The sequence below is a fragment of the Peromyscus eremicus genome, chromosome 4 (genome assembly GCF_949786415.1).
Source record: "Peromyscus eremicus chromosome 4, PerEre_H2_v1, whole genome shotgun sequence".
Classification (NCBI taxonomy): Eukaryota; Metazoa; Chordata; class Mammalia; order Rodentia; family Cricetidae; genus Peromyscus; species Peromyscus eremicus.
Window position 1 is genome coordinate 99,384,050 of NC_081419.1, and position 16,359 is coordinate 99,400,408.

A 16,359-nucleotide genomic window follows, 5' to 3' on the forward strand; every position below is an offset into this window, starting at 1 on the left:
CCGACCTTTAAGGGGACATCAACAAGCTCCCTCACTCTGCCTTCAAGTTACCTCAGTCAGTAAAGAATCCCAGCAGATCGGAGACAGAGTAGACAAAAAATCAGGTTATTAATGCTCTTAGCTGACCCTCTCTCTTTTGCATCCCCAGGATCAGCTGTGACCCCCCACCCCAGGACCCTCCACAACTCCCCAGGATCAGCTCTGACCCCCATCCATCTCAGGACCCTCCACAGCTCCCCAGGATCAGCTCTGACCCCCACCCCAGGACCCTCCACAGCTCCCCAGGATCAACTGTGACCCCCACCCCAGGACCCTCCACAGCTCCTATATGCAGCCATATGGCTCTCCAGATTCTATATCTGCTCTCACCCTCTCCCTTCTCCTGGGCACTGCATTCTACTTGTGGTTTCTCTATACCTTAAATACCCTTTATTAATCTCTCCTCAAATTACTCAGTTTGAGTGAGCCATCTGTTTCTTGTCAAGACACTGATCCACCACACATATGATAAAATTTCCAAGTCCCAAAATACCAGACATATAGTGTCAGTTGTCACAAAGCAATATTCGTTTATTTTTTTTTAGAAAAGTCATTTACAGATATTTACAGGCAAATGAACCACTATTTTAAAATAGAGGTTGAGAATATAAGATTAAAGTAGCATGCAGACATTTCTTGCATCTTTTGGGTGTGTGTGAACTTTAGTGTCTTTAGTATCGGAAAGTGCAGTATTTGCTTCCCTAGCTACAACACCACTTGAGTCCAGTGTTGACTACCCATGTGTGCTGCTTACACTATCAGAGCTCCCTGCATCTAGCTGGCTACCCAGTCTCTGTGCATCAGCTAGAAGGAGACCATAGTCCTGCCCTGTCTCTGATGCAGGTTGTCTACAAATTCCTATCACTATGCTGATCCCTTTTATGAAGAAAAATTATGAAGACCTAAGATATATGGGGGAAATCAATGAAATATACATTATTTTCTAACTATGGAAAGGAAACCTACATAAGAAGCCAATGGTAGCAGAAATAAAATGGTGAGCTGTTACATAAAAACGTCAGACTTCAATGTATTTGATTTCTGATGATTTCTATCCAAAAGAACTATTCCATATTGTATTCAAAACTAACCAAATATATCATAAACCACAAAGGTTAAGTTGTATCTACTTGGCCAAAATGAAGTAGTATTGAGATAACTATGCAAAAAACTCAGAATTAACTCAGAATTAATCTCTCTCTCTCTCTCTCTCTCTCTCTCTCTCTCTCTCTCTCTCTCTCTCTCTCTCCTCTCTCTCACACACACACACACACATACACACACACACACACACACACTCCCTCTCCATCTCTCCTTTAGTAATGGCCATTTCTTTATATGCAAATGCAAGTAAGAACTGACTGAGTATTTCTGCTATTACTAAAACAACCAGATCCACTTATATCAACATTACCTGCTTTACACTGAAATGCTTGGGGTGGAGCTGTGTGAGTGATGACTTGTTTAAACCCTTGAGCAGTTGAGAATAGACACAGACTAAGGGAAAGTCCTAAATGTTTCCCCTTAACTACACAAGCTGCTTATCAGCATTAATTTCTAACAAAGGAAAAACTATGTTAGGATGCCAACGGACCTTGGAATGCACCTCTGAGCTCCCTCATCTTATAAACAAGAAAACGGGAATCCAGACAGGTTTAGCAACCTGTCAAGAGCCACAGAGATGAATAGTCTGAGCCTAGAGCTTCTCTGAAGATTCTTAATTTCACCATCAGTTTTACCATTGGGCTGTGTGTGGCAGGCCTTTCCAAACCCTTAACCTATGTGTCTTCTCACTCTGCATTTTGTCTGGCCACATGTAGAGAGGGAGATAGGACAGACACATCTAGAGATGACACTAGGATTTGGTGGCAGCCAATCAAAAGGAGAGTTTCCTCTACTTTGAATTACCTTCTGTACTCTCAGTAAGGATGGAACCAGTGCGGACTGAGCATGAAGAACCCTGCCTTTGTTTACCGTCTTTTATATCCATGTACTCAAAATCAGAAGGAAACAAGAGATTTGGCCTCGTGAACTTGTCCCATGCTGCATATGAACAGTTCAGATAGCAAAGATTGAGGAGCACTGGCCAGTGAATGTGGGCCCCAACCTTTTCACCAACAAAGGAGACAGAATGATGAAACCGTCAGTGGCTTTTGCCTTCACTGCACAGCATAGACAGAGTCTGAATTTGATGTCAGTGTCGTCTTTAATGTGGCAGCAACAGGGCTACTGCAGAGAAACCGGCTCAAGTCAACACTGCTCATCAAATTGCGTCCTCTTGCTTTTTCAGCAAGGAGAAGCTTTTTTGGCAACTGGATCTGTAGCTATAGAACACGAAAACACCTGGAACTCCTCTCCCCCCATATGAAAATGTCCCCAGATTATCAAGTCGAAGGCACATATCACTGCCTGAGCAGTTCAAGTTGTCTTTAGCATATGAAATTGTAGTTGTGCTTTTAGCTCTTAATCAATGCAATGTGACCTTTAAAAAGTGACCTCCGTGCATATGCATAACTCCTTTTCAAATGGATCGAAATTCTTCCTCTCTGATGTTCATATTTAGAGGGTATTTTATTAGTTCTCTCTTTTACAAAAGACATAGTCCGTGATGGTCTCAGAGAGACATGTTTCACAGTCTGTGTTCTATTTCATCTGGAGAAAAGGCTTGAATTGTCATTGTCCCTGACACAAAAAGGATATTCTTCTGACGTCACTGCCACAGTGTCTGGAGCTGTCATTTCCTGGAATGCCAAAGTCCTGTATTATTACCTTTTCTTACTGGCTGTTTAAGGCTTACTTCACTTCCAGAAGAGATGATTGGCAAGCTATTATCCATATGGTATTTGATAAGATGGCCAACATTATCAAACACATGGTCCTTGGTCCTCACCTGGAAAAGGAAGCACAAATATATTTGGGTTGAATACTAGTAGTTCTTCTGAAAGATGTAAACAATTGTGGAGGGTGTGTCCCTAGAGCAGATATTTTACAGAGTAAAGGAAAGGTGCTTTTTCACTCTATCCTCCTTAATAAACCATTTTATCACTCCCCATTACCCTTTTACAGTAGCGTTCCTATAAGTTCAGAAGATGGCGAGCATTTGTCATTTAATCCAAGTCTACAGTCAGCCTCTCCGCAATGCTGTTGCTTGATAAATTCTATCACATCACCACTTCTATAAATATCCAGGTGATCTGTGTACAGGCACATTACCAGGATTACAGCTATCTTCCATAGAATGGAGTGTTCCACATTACCCCATCTCTAACAAAAGCAGGCCCCTTGGAGAAGTCCTGCCTCTCCCTAGAGCTTCAACACAAATCCTATCTCCTCCAAGAAGGCTCCTTGGACCTTCCCAACAAGCATTCATTCATGTCACCTTCTTGCAAGCTTCATTAACTGTAGCTGACTCAGAAATGTCTTTTTCACAATATTTACTGTCCGCATGCTGAAGGAAATGGATTTGTAGTATTTCCTCCAGGATTGTCATGCACCTACCATCTGCACGCTTTTCTGTCTCCTGGGCTCACTGCCTTGGTCACCTGACCCTCCTGTGTGGAGGATAGTGAAACCTTCCAGGAGAGAGAAGGCCTGCTGCCAGCACACACCTACTTAATAATTTTGCCAGCTTCCTACAGGGGATTCTGAGTTCTGCCTGCATATTGGTTTCAGCATATTAGAATAACCAGCAGAATTTGAATATGGACTATAACCTAGATAACGAATTTACAATTGAATTTCCTGATTTTGATTACTACACTAGAGCTATGAAAGAAAGTGTCCTTAGTTTTTGTAAGCACACAAGACAAGGAAAAGGAGACAAGGACTTTAGTATATTCTCTAAGGCCTTCGGACCTCAGTGAAGATTTTCTCTCTTCCTTCCTGTTCCAGTTTAGCTGAGGAATCCTGCTGCATTCTTAATTCCAACTCACTCTGTCTCTTCTGCCTCCGTGTTTCTCCAGCCAACACTGTGGTCCAGGATTTCACAGTTCCCACCCTGAGGTACCAGTTATTGTCCCTGTGTGTCCTACACACTCCACTGTCCTTCCTAATCAATCCTGCAGGTGTTAAGTTACCCCTCCTAGCCCAGAGATCACAAACTAGCCCCTGGACAAATGCACAGATGCTGTTAAACTGGAGGTTTTAAAGTATTCTAAGTTGGAAAAGAAGAGAGTGTACATAAAACTCTATCTGGTGACCCTACCGGCCCCTGCTCTGCATGGCAGCAGTCGGGTACCGCTGGGTGGTGACTGTTTTTTCAGTTCCGCAGAGTCAGCCACACCCTGTGCTCACCCCATTACTTACCCACTTCTTCCTTATATACAGTTGGGCCCTGCGATATTTGCCTTTGTAAACCCACCTACAAAAGCTTTTAAAAACTGTGTGATTAAACAAAACAAAACAAAACAAAAAATCACATGCTGGTCGGTGGTGGTGTAGACCTTTAATCCCAGCACTCGGGAGGCAGAGGTGGATCTCTGTGAGTTTGAGGCAAGCCTGGTCTACAAAGCCAGATCCAGGACAGGCACCAAAATGACACAGAGAAACCCTGTCTCAAAAAACCAAAACAAACAAACAAACACATTACATGAGACTTGAAATATGTCGTCCAATACTGTCAACTCAAACTTTCTCCAGCTGAAACTACGCTGCTTTCAGAACCACAGCTCACTTCCCCAGACGGTGGCAGCCATCCTTCTACTTCGTGCTTTTAGGAGTCTGGCTTCCTAAGATACCTCATTTAAGTGGAATCATGTGATTTGTCCAGGGACTGGCTGGTTTTTACTTAACCAAACTTAACGTGCTCTCAACCTCCTTGAGAACATGGTGGCATATGACGGGCTGTCCTTCACATGTTTCAGCAGTATTCCTTCACATGTACACAGCATATCTTCTTTCTCCTCTCATCCATGAGCTTTGACATTACTTCCACCTCTTGGCTATTGGGATTTCACTGCTGTGAGCACAGTGGAGTTCTCCTGAAGATCTCCATTCTCCTGCCCAGAAGTGAGGCTGTGACTTTGCATGGCTGTTATATTTTTAAGTCTCTGAGAAACTTTCCAACTGTTTTCTGTTTTTAGGGATGGATAATAGCTGGCTTAGTAGACTTGAGGTGGACACTCGCTGTGGCTTTGATTCGAATCCGTGTTGATTAGAAATGTTGGGCACTTTTCTCCATCTATCACTCGGCTGTGGGCCTTCTCTTCTCTGGAGAAGTGGCTCATCCTGGAGGGATGTTTTCTTTTGTTTTTGTGAGTTGCAGGGTTCCCTTATGTGTTTTGGATATTAATGCCACCAAACTTAGAGTTTGCGAACATTTACCTCATCCTGTGGTTGACTATTAACTTGGTAGTGCAAAGCATTGAGTTTAGTGCAGACCCACTTCTCTATGTTTACTTTTTGATGCTTGAATTCTGGCAATCTTTCTGTTTGTTTGTTTGGTTTGGTTGGTTGGTTGGTTGATTGGTTGGTTTTTGGTTTTTCAAGACAGACTTTCTCTGTATAACGAACAGTCCTGGCTGTCCTGGAACTCACTCTGTAGACCAGGCTGGCCTCAAACTCACAAAGATCCTCCTGCCTCTCCCTCCCAAGTGCTTGGATTAAAGGCTTGTGCCACCATCACCTGGCTTCTGGCAATCTTATCTAGCAAATAGTTAATAAGACCATTGTTATAGAAGCACTCCCCTTCACTTTCTCCTGGGAGTTTTGTGGTTTCATGGCTTGCAGTTGAGTCTTTGACCCATTTTGAGTTAAACTTTTGTTAGTAGTGTAAGAATCCGGTTTCCTCCTCCAGTTTCCCACGGGCATTTGGAGAGCATCCTTTCTCTGATATTTGTTTTGAGAAGATTTAGTGAGCTTCTTAAAGATCACTTGACTGCACACATAAATTGGTTCCTGGGTCCACGATGCTGCTCCATTGGCCTAGTTGTCTAACTTTATGTCAACACTACTGTTTTGATTAATGTAGCACTGTAATGTGTTTTGAGGTCTTCAGCTTTATTATTCTTCCAAAAAAAAAAAAAGAGGGGAGGGTTTGGTTATTCAGACTTCTTTGTACCAGCTGACCGTGAATTTTAGGATTTCCTGTGTCTATAAAATGCCATCAGGGGTTTTATAAGAATTGTAATTGCATGTGTAGGTTGCTTTGGGTGGTGTGGATTTTAGTGATGCTCAGTCTTCTAACCCACCAAGGAGATGTCTTCCCATTTCTTTGCATCCTTTTCAGTTCCTTTCATCAGTGTTTATAGTTCTCACTGCAGAAATATTTCTGTTGTTGTTGTTCTTGGTTTTGGGGGGGTTGTTTGTTTTTGTTTTTGTTTTTGTTTTTAAGACAAGGTTTCTCTATGTAGTCTTGGCTGTCCTGGAACTCACTCTGTAGACCAGGCTGGCCTCAGACTCTCAGAGATCCACCTACCTCTGCCTCCCGAGGGCTGGGATTAAAGGCGTGTGCCGCCACCTCCTGGCTGTATTTCTTGGTTGAGTTTATTCCTAAGTACCTTTTTATTATTGGTGCCATTATAATTGTAACTGTTTTAATTTCCTTCTGGATAGTTTTTATTTGTGTGTAGAAACTCAACTAATTTTGCATAAAAATATGCTGTCTGCTGTGAATTCTTCCTATATGGCATTTATTATGTCCTTTCTATTATTATTTTTGTAATTTTATTACTATTAATTTCTTCCTGTTTTCTACGTGTGTATGTGTGTGTGTTTCCATCATGAAAGGATGGAAATTCTGTTAAATGCCTTTTCTAGATTCATGGAGATGATGGTGCAGTTTTTATTCCTCTTCCCATTCTGATGGCTAATCTTGGTTGTCAACTTGACCACATCTGAATCACCTAAAACCCAAGCAGCTGGGCACATCTGTGAGTGCTTTTCTTGACTGGGTCATTTGAGGGGAGAAGACCCACTCTATATGGCCTTGGTGTCCAGATAACACTCATCAAAAAAGACAGGTTCAGCTGTTCCTTTCAGCATGAGCTTGAGAAGGGCCAGGGCTCATTCTCTAGATACTGGACATCATTCACCAGTAAAGCCACTTGGCCCAGAGCATTTCTATGGTGGGGGAGTTTTGATTACTGGGTCCACCTTCCTAGCAACTTTATTATGTTTAGATTCTCTATTTCCTTGTGATTCAGTCCTGGGGTATGATGTGTTTTTAGACACCTGTCCATTTCTTCTAGCTTATCCAGCTTGTTGGCATATAGTCGAATATAGAAATCTTTTATATCTTAATTACTTGATACCCATTATAGTGCATTTCCTATTTGATTTGTATCTTAGCTAAAAGTTTATCAGTTTTCTTAATACTTAAAGAAAATCTTGTTCGAGGCCTTATGTCATTTAATTCTGCATTGCTGTGACTTGGCTGTGGTTTTATTCACCTGTAGGAATCTGCTACAACTACAGGTTTGTCCTACTGAGCTGAACTGAAAAGGGCAGAAAGAGGCTGTCCTCCACATCATGTTCCAGGGTGGCTTCACAAGGTTCTAACCACACCACTTGTTCTGGCTGTATGGCTCAAGGAAAAGTAAACCCTTAGCCTTGACCTCTGCTGAATACTATGTGTAGACGCGAACTGTGATGTACAACAAAAACACAGTCATACCTTGCCTTCGGGATCCACCAAGAGGAGGTGCTTTGCCTGGCCACCTTGTAGTCCGCTCAGCACATACTGGCCAGGAGATGTTATACTCTCTCGAACCAGGAAGTCCCCATCCTTCACCAGCAGCCTCTCCGCTGCCCGCCTGCTCAGCCTGCCATGGAAGCATTCCTCATTCCACAGCTGCTGCTTGATGTGTGGCAAAGAGTGTGGGCTCACAGGCTGGGCTGTGGCTCTGGGCTGCACAGTTTCTGGTGCCTCTAAAATCAAAACACAAAAGAGATACCATAAAGTATCTCCTCATCAGTCCATTCATCCCTCCGTGTTCAAGGCCCTGTTTAAACAACACTGTAGAACAAATGCCCTGCCTGGCAGGCCCTAAGTTAGAGGTGAATTTAACACTGTCACTGGCTTCTGTCACTAGGAAAGGTGACCAGGCACAAGAGTGTCTCCTTCAGTGGGAAGGGGAATCAGCCCCTGAGAACGGGTTCCAGAACTGTGGAAAGGGGCTCTTTTCCAGGGCTTCACATTAGAAAGGAAAAAGCTTATGTTCAGCCTGGCTCATGAATAACCTCTACAATGTTTCTGAACTTTTTTTAAAGCCACAACAGAAATTTTGAATTATGCTCATTTTTTTACATTTTAGCTTTTATCATTTTTTTCTCTGTCTTTTTTCTTTTGGTTTTTTTGAGACAGGGTTTCTCTGTGTAACAGTCCTGGCTGCCCTGGAACTCCCTTTGTGACCAGGCTGGCCTCAAACTCACAGAGATCCTCCTGCCTCTGCCTCCCACTCCCCCGCCCCCAGTGCTGGGATTAAAGGTGTGCACCACCACCACCCAGCTCATTTTCATTTTTATGCTAGCTTATAAGTTGCTAAATTTATAAATTTAGTGTACCTAGACATTCTTCTCAGCGAACATTTTAGCTTAGCATTGTTAAGTGGCCCTGCTATGGTCAGTATCCTTCACTTGTCTGAACTGCAGAGGTGATGAGAGACAAGAAAGCATAGTATTAGTGGAGCTCGGCCTACAGAAGCTGCCTGGGGTCCTAAAGAAAGCGTCATCCCAAACAGGGAGCATTGGGGATTCGAACACTGGCGCGTCAGGTGAACACAGTGCTATTGTGGACCGTGGTGACGATAATTACTGTGTGGTTCTTATGTAAGGGCTTTACAGAGTTCATGTTATTTTATTTTCACAATTAGACAGGCCCCCAAATTGGATTTTAAGAAAGGATAAGTTACTTATTCAAAGCCACTCCATTACTGTTGTAGATCTGGGATTTGAAACAAGGGCCATCTGACTCCAAAGCGTGGGCTTTTCAGTCCACAAACTCCAAGGCACTGGCGTTGGATGTAAAAATCTTTCCATTTTCCAAATTTGTCTAGCTGCCCTATCTCTGTAGTGCCCATAAAGGCCTATACACAGCATCTCCTAGCCATAGCACACTCAGGAGGCGGAGACAGGAAGATGGATGAGAATTTAAGTCTAGCCTGGGCTGCACAGCAAGTGTGAGACAAGCCTGTACAACTCGATGAGATCTTTCCTCAAAGCAAAATGAATGGCTAAGTGCACTTGTGCTCTTGCAGAAGACCCTGAGTTCAGTTCCTGTGACCCACAGGCTGGCACACAACTACCTGTAACTCTTAATTCCGAGGGATCTGGCTCCCTCTTCTGGCCACCATGGGCACTACATGCATGTGACGTACTTGGCGGGGCAGGGCTCGAGGACACACATACTCACATATATATAATTAAAATAAATAAATCTTTTTTAAATCCACCAAAATAGTTAACTATCAATTTTTATGATTGAATTTTGGTAAAAGTCATATATTTAATGGCAAATTAACACAAAATAAACCACAGAAACCAGCATTGTGTTTTGCAATGCAAAGGCTCTTTTGCATAGAAACCAGTCCTCATTTCACTAACACAAAGGAGCATGTACAGGCCCTTATGGAAGGGTCTCACCAAGAGAAATGCACTGGACTCAAACTGTGGAACTTACATTCCACCATGCTGTGACGTCACTGGTGTCGACAACCCGCAGCACCCTATAGACAGCCCAAGTCCCCTGTCAGTATGCTGGAGCCCTGCCCTACTTAAGAATGTCTGTGCACATGATAATTATAGTTAGCACCACGAACATATCTTGTAAAAAATCTTCAGTCTAAAAGCTAATGGTTGGAAAGAATGTTCCCCCACAAATCACCATCTCTTCCACTGTTGCCAGAAAGGGCCTGAGGAAATGTGTCCAGACAGTGACTAATACTTGTAGTTGGCCTTGGTGCTGCCTGTTCTTGGATACGATGGAAAACGTCTAATGAGCAGTCCTGTGTGTGTGTGTGTGTGTGTCAGGTCAGGGACGGGCGCCACATGAGTGCAGAGCAATGCATGCAGGCTTGCATCATGTCAGGGACATGCTCCACACAAGTGTAAGGCTATGCACACGGGCATGCATTGTGAGGGTGCAGGCAGCTTAGTGTGGTGCGTACTTTTGGCTTGTTCTGAGATTATGAACGGCTTTTGGACAAGGACAAAACAGAAGAAAACAGACATTATATCATCTTGAAAAGAGTCAACAGTCATGGGCCAGCCTGGGAATGCAGACAGCGTTTTCTAACACAGGTTCCCAGATTAGGACAAGACACAGCGCACTGAGCAATTTCAAATGTTCTCTTAGCATCAAATTCTGTTAGAAGCAAACTATGTGATAGATTTTCCAATTCATTTTAACTTGAAAAGTTATATATGTTCATTTGTTTTAATTTGGGAAACAAAAAAAAAAGAAAAAGTCAACCGTGGTCTCATCACCAAATGTCACAGCTCAGTGCTGTGGCGCGTCACTCAGTACCTTGCTTCTGTGTGATAACTGATGCTAAGTGAACTGCATGCTTATGGTATGCAGCACACAAGCACACTTATTCTAAAACAGAAGGGCAAGTTCAGAGAGGAGTGTTCATTTTTTAAAGACGGGCAGAGGGGTAAGTAGTAGGTCCTTAGTCATTCATCAGCATGGAGAATAATCAGAGGAAACTGTTGACATCTGGAGTGCTAGGTACAGCATCAGGACTTGGAAGGAGGGTTTTTCATCTCTCAATTACCCCATTCCTTATTATTTGCATTCTGTGAGTATCTACATTACTTTTGAATTTTTAAAATGTCTAATAAAATGCATGCAAAAGTGAAGATGGTCCCGTAACTCAGGATACAACTGGAAGGTGCAAACTTTGAGGAGACTGTCAAGTTGGAGCTGAAATTTTCTATTTTCTAAAACTCACCCTATTCTCCTCTCAGCACATGGCCTCGTGTCCTGTTGCAGAGGACCGAGAATGTGGTCAGTTCTGGCCATGTGTAGTCATTATGCTTCTGAGAGTTGCTGTGATGTTGAATTCATGAAAACAAACCATCACTCATACAGGAAACACGGGCTCTCCTTTCCAACAAGCCTCAGGCCACAACAGTCTCTTCAGTTAACCCACAGTCTTATTCGATGTGAGTTTTGGATTAAAGATACTGGGTGCAGCATACTTTGTTAACACTGAACTCACAGCCATGGCACTGTAATTCATGCTTGATTGATGTTTTTATAAACCTGTCTTTTCTCATGAGGGCACTTCACAGTTTTCTTTCACTTAGAAACACTTCACATCACTTTAGTACCAATGCTTGAGGACTATTTTAAACAGCGAAATCATCAAAAAATGGCACAAAAATGTGGGAGGAAATTGGCACTAAATGTACCGCAAAAGGACACTTGAGGTTTCTGTTTGTTTGTTTGGTCTTCATTTTGTGAGACAATTTGACTGGGTAGTCCAGACTGTTCCCAAACTCACTAAGTAAGCCAGTGTGGAGACCCACAGAGGCGATCTAGTGAGAACTTACTCAAAGTCAGAGAATCTGAGCTTGCTTTACCCAGCAGGGCTGCATAATGGGATGATATGGTAACCAGGGGCATGGCTACCAGGTGTTTGAAAGGGTCTACACTTGTGTACTTTGTGCTTTGATCTTGTAAGGAGGAGGTCTTTTCCTCTCCCCTTGCAATATTATAAAAGGCCCTTTTGAATAAACCTCTGAGCGACTGGGTATTGACCCAGGGCCCTCCCGAAGCTATCCTGTGTCTCTTTCTTATCGTCTCTTTCTATCTTTCTACCTGATATTTCCTCATTCCTCTCTCCTCCACCCAAGAACCCTTCAACAGGTCAAAGCTAGACTCTGACAGACTCCCACAAGCCAGTTTGGTCTTGAACTCTGTGATCTCTGGCTCAGCCTCCCAAGTGTTGGAACTGTAGGTGTGCACCACTACACTTGGCTTAAACAAGCACTTAGAGCGTGAAAACCAAAATGAGGTAGAACATTCCCTTGCTGACGTCAGCTAGGAACATGTACATAGGAAGAGTGAGAGTCTTTATGGCTCTCCGCACGACCACAAATCACAACAACCAAAACACCCTGAGTATTGATTTGAGGGTATGACTGAATCATGCTGAGCAAGCCACTTCTCAACTGTAAACCTGTAAATACTGAGAACTGACACCGATTGTATAATGGGAATTTACCTATATTGCTGAAAGTAAGAATACACCTCCATAAAGTATCTGAAAATTTGTTAGAAAATTCTGACAAAAAAATGTTAAGTGTAAATGAGAGGTTAAGATAGTACCCCAAGTCCAGGCATGGTGGCCACGGCTTTAATCCCAGCACTTGGGAGACAGAGGTAGACAGATCTCTGTGAATTCAAGGCCAGCCTGGTCCTACAGAGCTAGTTCTAAGACAGCCAAGGCTACACAGAGAAACCCTGTCTCAAAAATAAAAGAAAGAAAGAAAGAAAGAAAGAAAGAAAGAAAGAAAGAAAGAAAGAAAGAAAGAAAGAAAGAAAGAAAATTACAAAGATATGTCAATGTATTATATACAGCAGTATAGAACAGGGAACTGACCCAATAGAGAAAGTGTACTGAGGAGCCCTGAAATACACGGATATATACAGGATCTTAATATAACAGAGTGGTAATATGAGAGAACGTTTTTAATCAACAGTGTTTGGAAAGCTGATTCACAAAAAATTAAACTAAATTCACTATCTCATAGAAAGTATAAAGGGTCTAAGTTATAAATTATAAAGCCTATAAAAGCAAATGCAGTACAAGCCAAACAAAAGGAAAAACTAATTGAAAGGTGTATGTTGGAAACAGTGGAGATAAAAAACAGAAGTTAATCAAACAGAAAACAAAACAAGCCAGCTGCTTTAGCAAGATTGATAAAACAATAAACCTAACAAAGGGCCACTCAAGTAATGAGAAGCCGGGCGGTGGTGGCGCACGCCTTTAATCCCAGCACTCGGGAGGCAGAGCCAGGCGGATCTCTGTGAGTTCAAGGCCAGCCTGGACTACCAAGTGAGTCCCAGGAAAGGCGCAAAGCTACACAGAGAAACCCTGTCTCGAAAAACCAAAAAAAAAAAAAAAAAAGATGCATAGAAAAAAAAAAAAAGTAATGAGAAAACAGCTCGAGAGAGGATGTATTACCAGAGATCCACAAGACAATAAAGCAACAATAAAAGGAAGATTCTGTACCAAGTTTCTGAAGAAACGACATCACCAAGGAATTGACATGCCTCCCTGTTATGTGTTTTGGCTCCTGAAACCAACTTCAAACTCTCATGCCCACGGCAGTGTGAAACAGGCTGGAAAGAGGTGAAGACTCCAAAGAGGCACACACGCTGGCATCTGGTCCCGGTGAGCACGTGGAGGATGGTGGCAGGAACAAGCCAGGAAGCACAGCAGAGACCTCAGGACAAGAGTCATCTCGCAGAAGTAGCCAGGGTGGCAGCAAGTGGTGCCTGTCTTCAGAGTCCCCACCATCAGGACTCCCAGTGACTGCCGTCCCTCTGTGAATGTGAGTCTTCAGTGCAGTTGTAGACCTGTGCCACCATCGGGCTTGAGTACAGAGATGGAAGGCAGTTTGGCGGGTGATAAGGACAGCCATTGGATGCTGTGTGACATGTTGTATAGAGCGTCACTTGGCTGTTTCAGAGGTAGAAATGTACACAGTGGCAGAGATAGCTAATTGTCAACAGGTAATGTCCTCCCTGCCGCCTCACTACTGAACCCAGAGAGAGTAACTTCTAGCTTCCCTTACAGGGAGGTGGCCACGTGTCTGGGTTCTACAATGGCAAGTGAAGAAATGAATGATGTCTTCCAGTGAGAAGAAATGATGTCTGCCACTTTGGGTCACATCAATTAAAGGAATATTCACACACTGCTTGTCTTTCCTCTCATTGTATGAATACAGATAAGGACCCACAAAGGCACCTTGAACCAGCCATGGAAGACAGGTGTTCTGCCTAGTCCCAGCCCTGGGCCACCAATACCTGAACAAGTAGGTAGAAATAAATAAGCCAGTCAATTCTACACTACAGTGTCTGGGAGCCACTTCATCTAAGGCTCTGCTGAAGGCCAGGCCCAACCAAATTTTGAAATGTCTCAGCTCACAGCCTCCCTAGCTGAAATGCTGATTTTTGGCAGCTCTGAGGAAGCTTCCTGGACTGTGACAGACCCTCCTCAGGGGCTGCTTCCTCAGCTTTGGAGCAAGCCAAGTTTAGTATCACACTGCTGAGCCCAGTACTTTGTGAAAAACATTGTTGTTTATTTTTCAAAAGATTTTAGGCTTTGGGCTTATTTAGCTTTTATTTATCTGTGTTTCTACTTAAGCATTCACCACACCAAGCAAGTTGGCAGAAAAACGATTGCTTGCCTCATTGTGTTTGACCCACAGTTGAAGTGTATGATTGGAGAACAGAGCATCTCATTTCAGTGCTGTACAGATAGATGTCTTATCCAGGGGTTTGATGGGGTTAAAGTTAGCACGGACACAAAACAGGACAGAAATAGTGGCCATTGTTTCTCTCGCAAAGAAACAAATGCAGGATTACCATCTGGCTTTGAGAGTCCTTCCTTGATCAAAAATACACATCAGAGACTCGAAAGAAACGGAAGTAAATTCAATGTTAGAAGAATTATTTAAAAACCATGTGCTAAATCCTTAAAATCCATAGCATGTCCACAGAGATCTGATTGTCATTAACTACAGCAAAGGACTGAGGTCAAGAATTAGCAGGTAAAGGCACTTGCCTGCAAGGCCCATACTCAGGTGCAAGACCCAGACCCACAAGGTGAACAGGGAAAACCTACTCCTGAAGATTGTCCTGAATGCCTTTGTATGTACTTGTGCATGTGTGTGAACACACAAAAATAAATAAATAAATGTAATAAAAAAAACTTTAAAAAAATCTTTTTACCTCCCCAAAGATGAAGCCAAGGCAATAGATTTTAAAATGAGAGACTGTGCCCATGTGTAGTGGTCCTTCAAAAGGTATGTTCAAGTCCTAATCGCCTGTCTAATTCGGCAAAAGGGTCTCTTCAGATATAACCAAATTAAGGATCATTCACAACCACCTCATCTCACCCAAAATGCAGTGACTTGTCCTGTTGGGCAAACAGAAGGGAGCCAAAGGAAGTAGAGAGGTGAGGCCGATACAGAGATTGGGGTGCCTGTAAGCCAAGCATTGTTGACATTTACCAATCAGCCACAGACACAGGGACAGGGGCACTAGGCAGATTGCTCAGGGCACCGAGAGGAGTCAGTGCTGCCAACAGCTTGATTTGGACATGTGACCTTCATAACCAGGAGAATCGAGAGCTACTTGGCTCAGATGCCAAGCGTATGGTAACTGGTAGTGACCAGTTGCCGCAACACCAGGATACTAATAATACAGGCAGTGGGAGGGCACTTACTTCCAAGGTGCCACGGGCTCCCTTGTGGCTGAGTTGAGCTTTGATTTCCAGTATAGCCAGGGGTACTCTGCAGAGCCTGTGTATTGACATAGCAGGGGTCATCAAAGAGATCCACTCGACAGCCCTTCGTGGACGCAGCGTCACTGTGCGTCCCGCTCTCATGGGGAATACCTGGAGTGGAGAGCAGTGAGCAGTGAGCATTCTAATTTTGTTATGTAAATCATGTCAGAATTGAAGAGCAACAGGAAGCTGTGTGTCACACATGCCCACCCCAAACAAGGACTGAACTCTGACCCCAACAAGGTCTGGCCTCCCTGAGCCTCTCCACCACGTTTGGCAGATTTACCACTGACAGAAGCAGCCACGAGGTAACAGGAAACCCTGAAAGAAATGGCCAGTGAACATAGGCATCTGCCGAGCAAACAGCGCCAGCGCAGGGTGATAGTCTGGGAGGACGGAAAATTTATCGTATTGAACTGAACATCCGTCGCTAACCCCCTTTTAAGGACTTGTGACGTAATACAAAGTCTTATTTCCTTTGCACTATATTACCTTAAAAGTAATCAATGAATGGGTCGAGTAAAGTTCTCATATTTTTGCTTGTGAGCCTTTTTTAAGGACTGAGCCATCTCTCCAGCCCTCGAGTACAGAAAGGACAGAAAGTCTAGCTCTTTTCTCCTCTCATAGGTTTTTCTTGCCAAGCTCAGCCTCCCACCAGTTGCTGATGGCCAGCTGTATTTGGTGGGATGGCCTCTACCCTCCCGCCACTTCCTCCCCTCTCAGCCTGTTCTCTCCACTTCACTCCAGTCTACACACCGTGCCCAAATGCTCTCTTAAGACTGAAAATCCAATCACAGTTCTCAGAGATGTAAAAACCTTCTTGTTGCTTCCCACACTCTGCTGGGCTCCTCTATCTACCTGG

General features: G+C 43.4%; 1 protein-coding gene across 1 annotated transcript in view; it reads right to left on the bottom strand.

Moving 5' to 3' along the window:
• Positions 1-2,591: 2,591 nt before the first annotated feature.
• The window catches only part of Shc4 (SHC adaptor protein 4), a 96,523-nt gene continuing 82,755 nt past the window's right edge, over positions 2,592-16,359 (bottom strand). The window contains exons 10-12 of the mRNA XM_059261307.1: positions 15,438-15,608; positions 7,652-7,905; positions 2,592-2,929 (exon numbers count right to left, since the gene is read on the bottom strand). Coding sequence (XP_059117290.1) covers positions 2,774-2,929; positions 7,652-7,905; positions 15,438-15,608 — 581 coding nt within the window. The 3' untranslated portion in view covers positions 2,592-2,773. The remainder of the gene's footprint in view (positions 2,930-7,651; positions 7,906-15,437; positions 15,609-16,359) is intronic.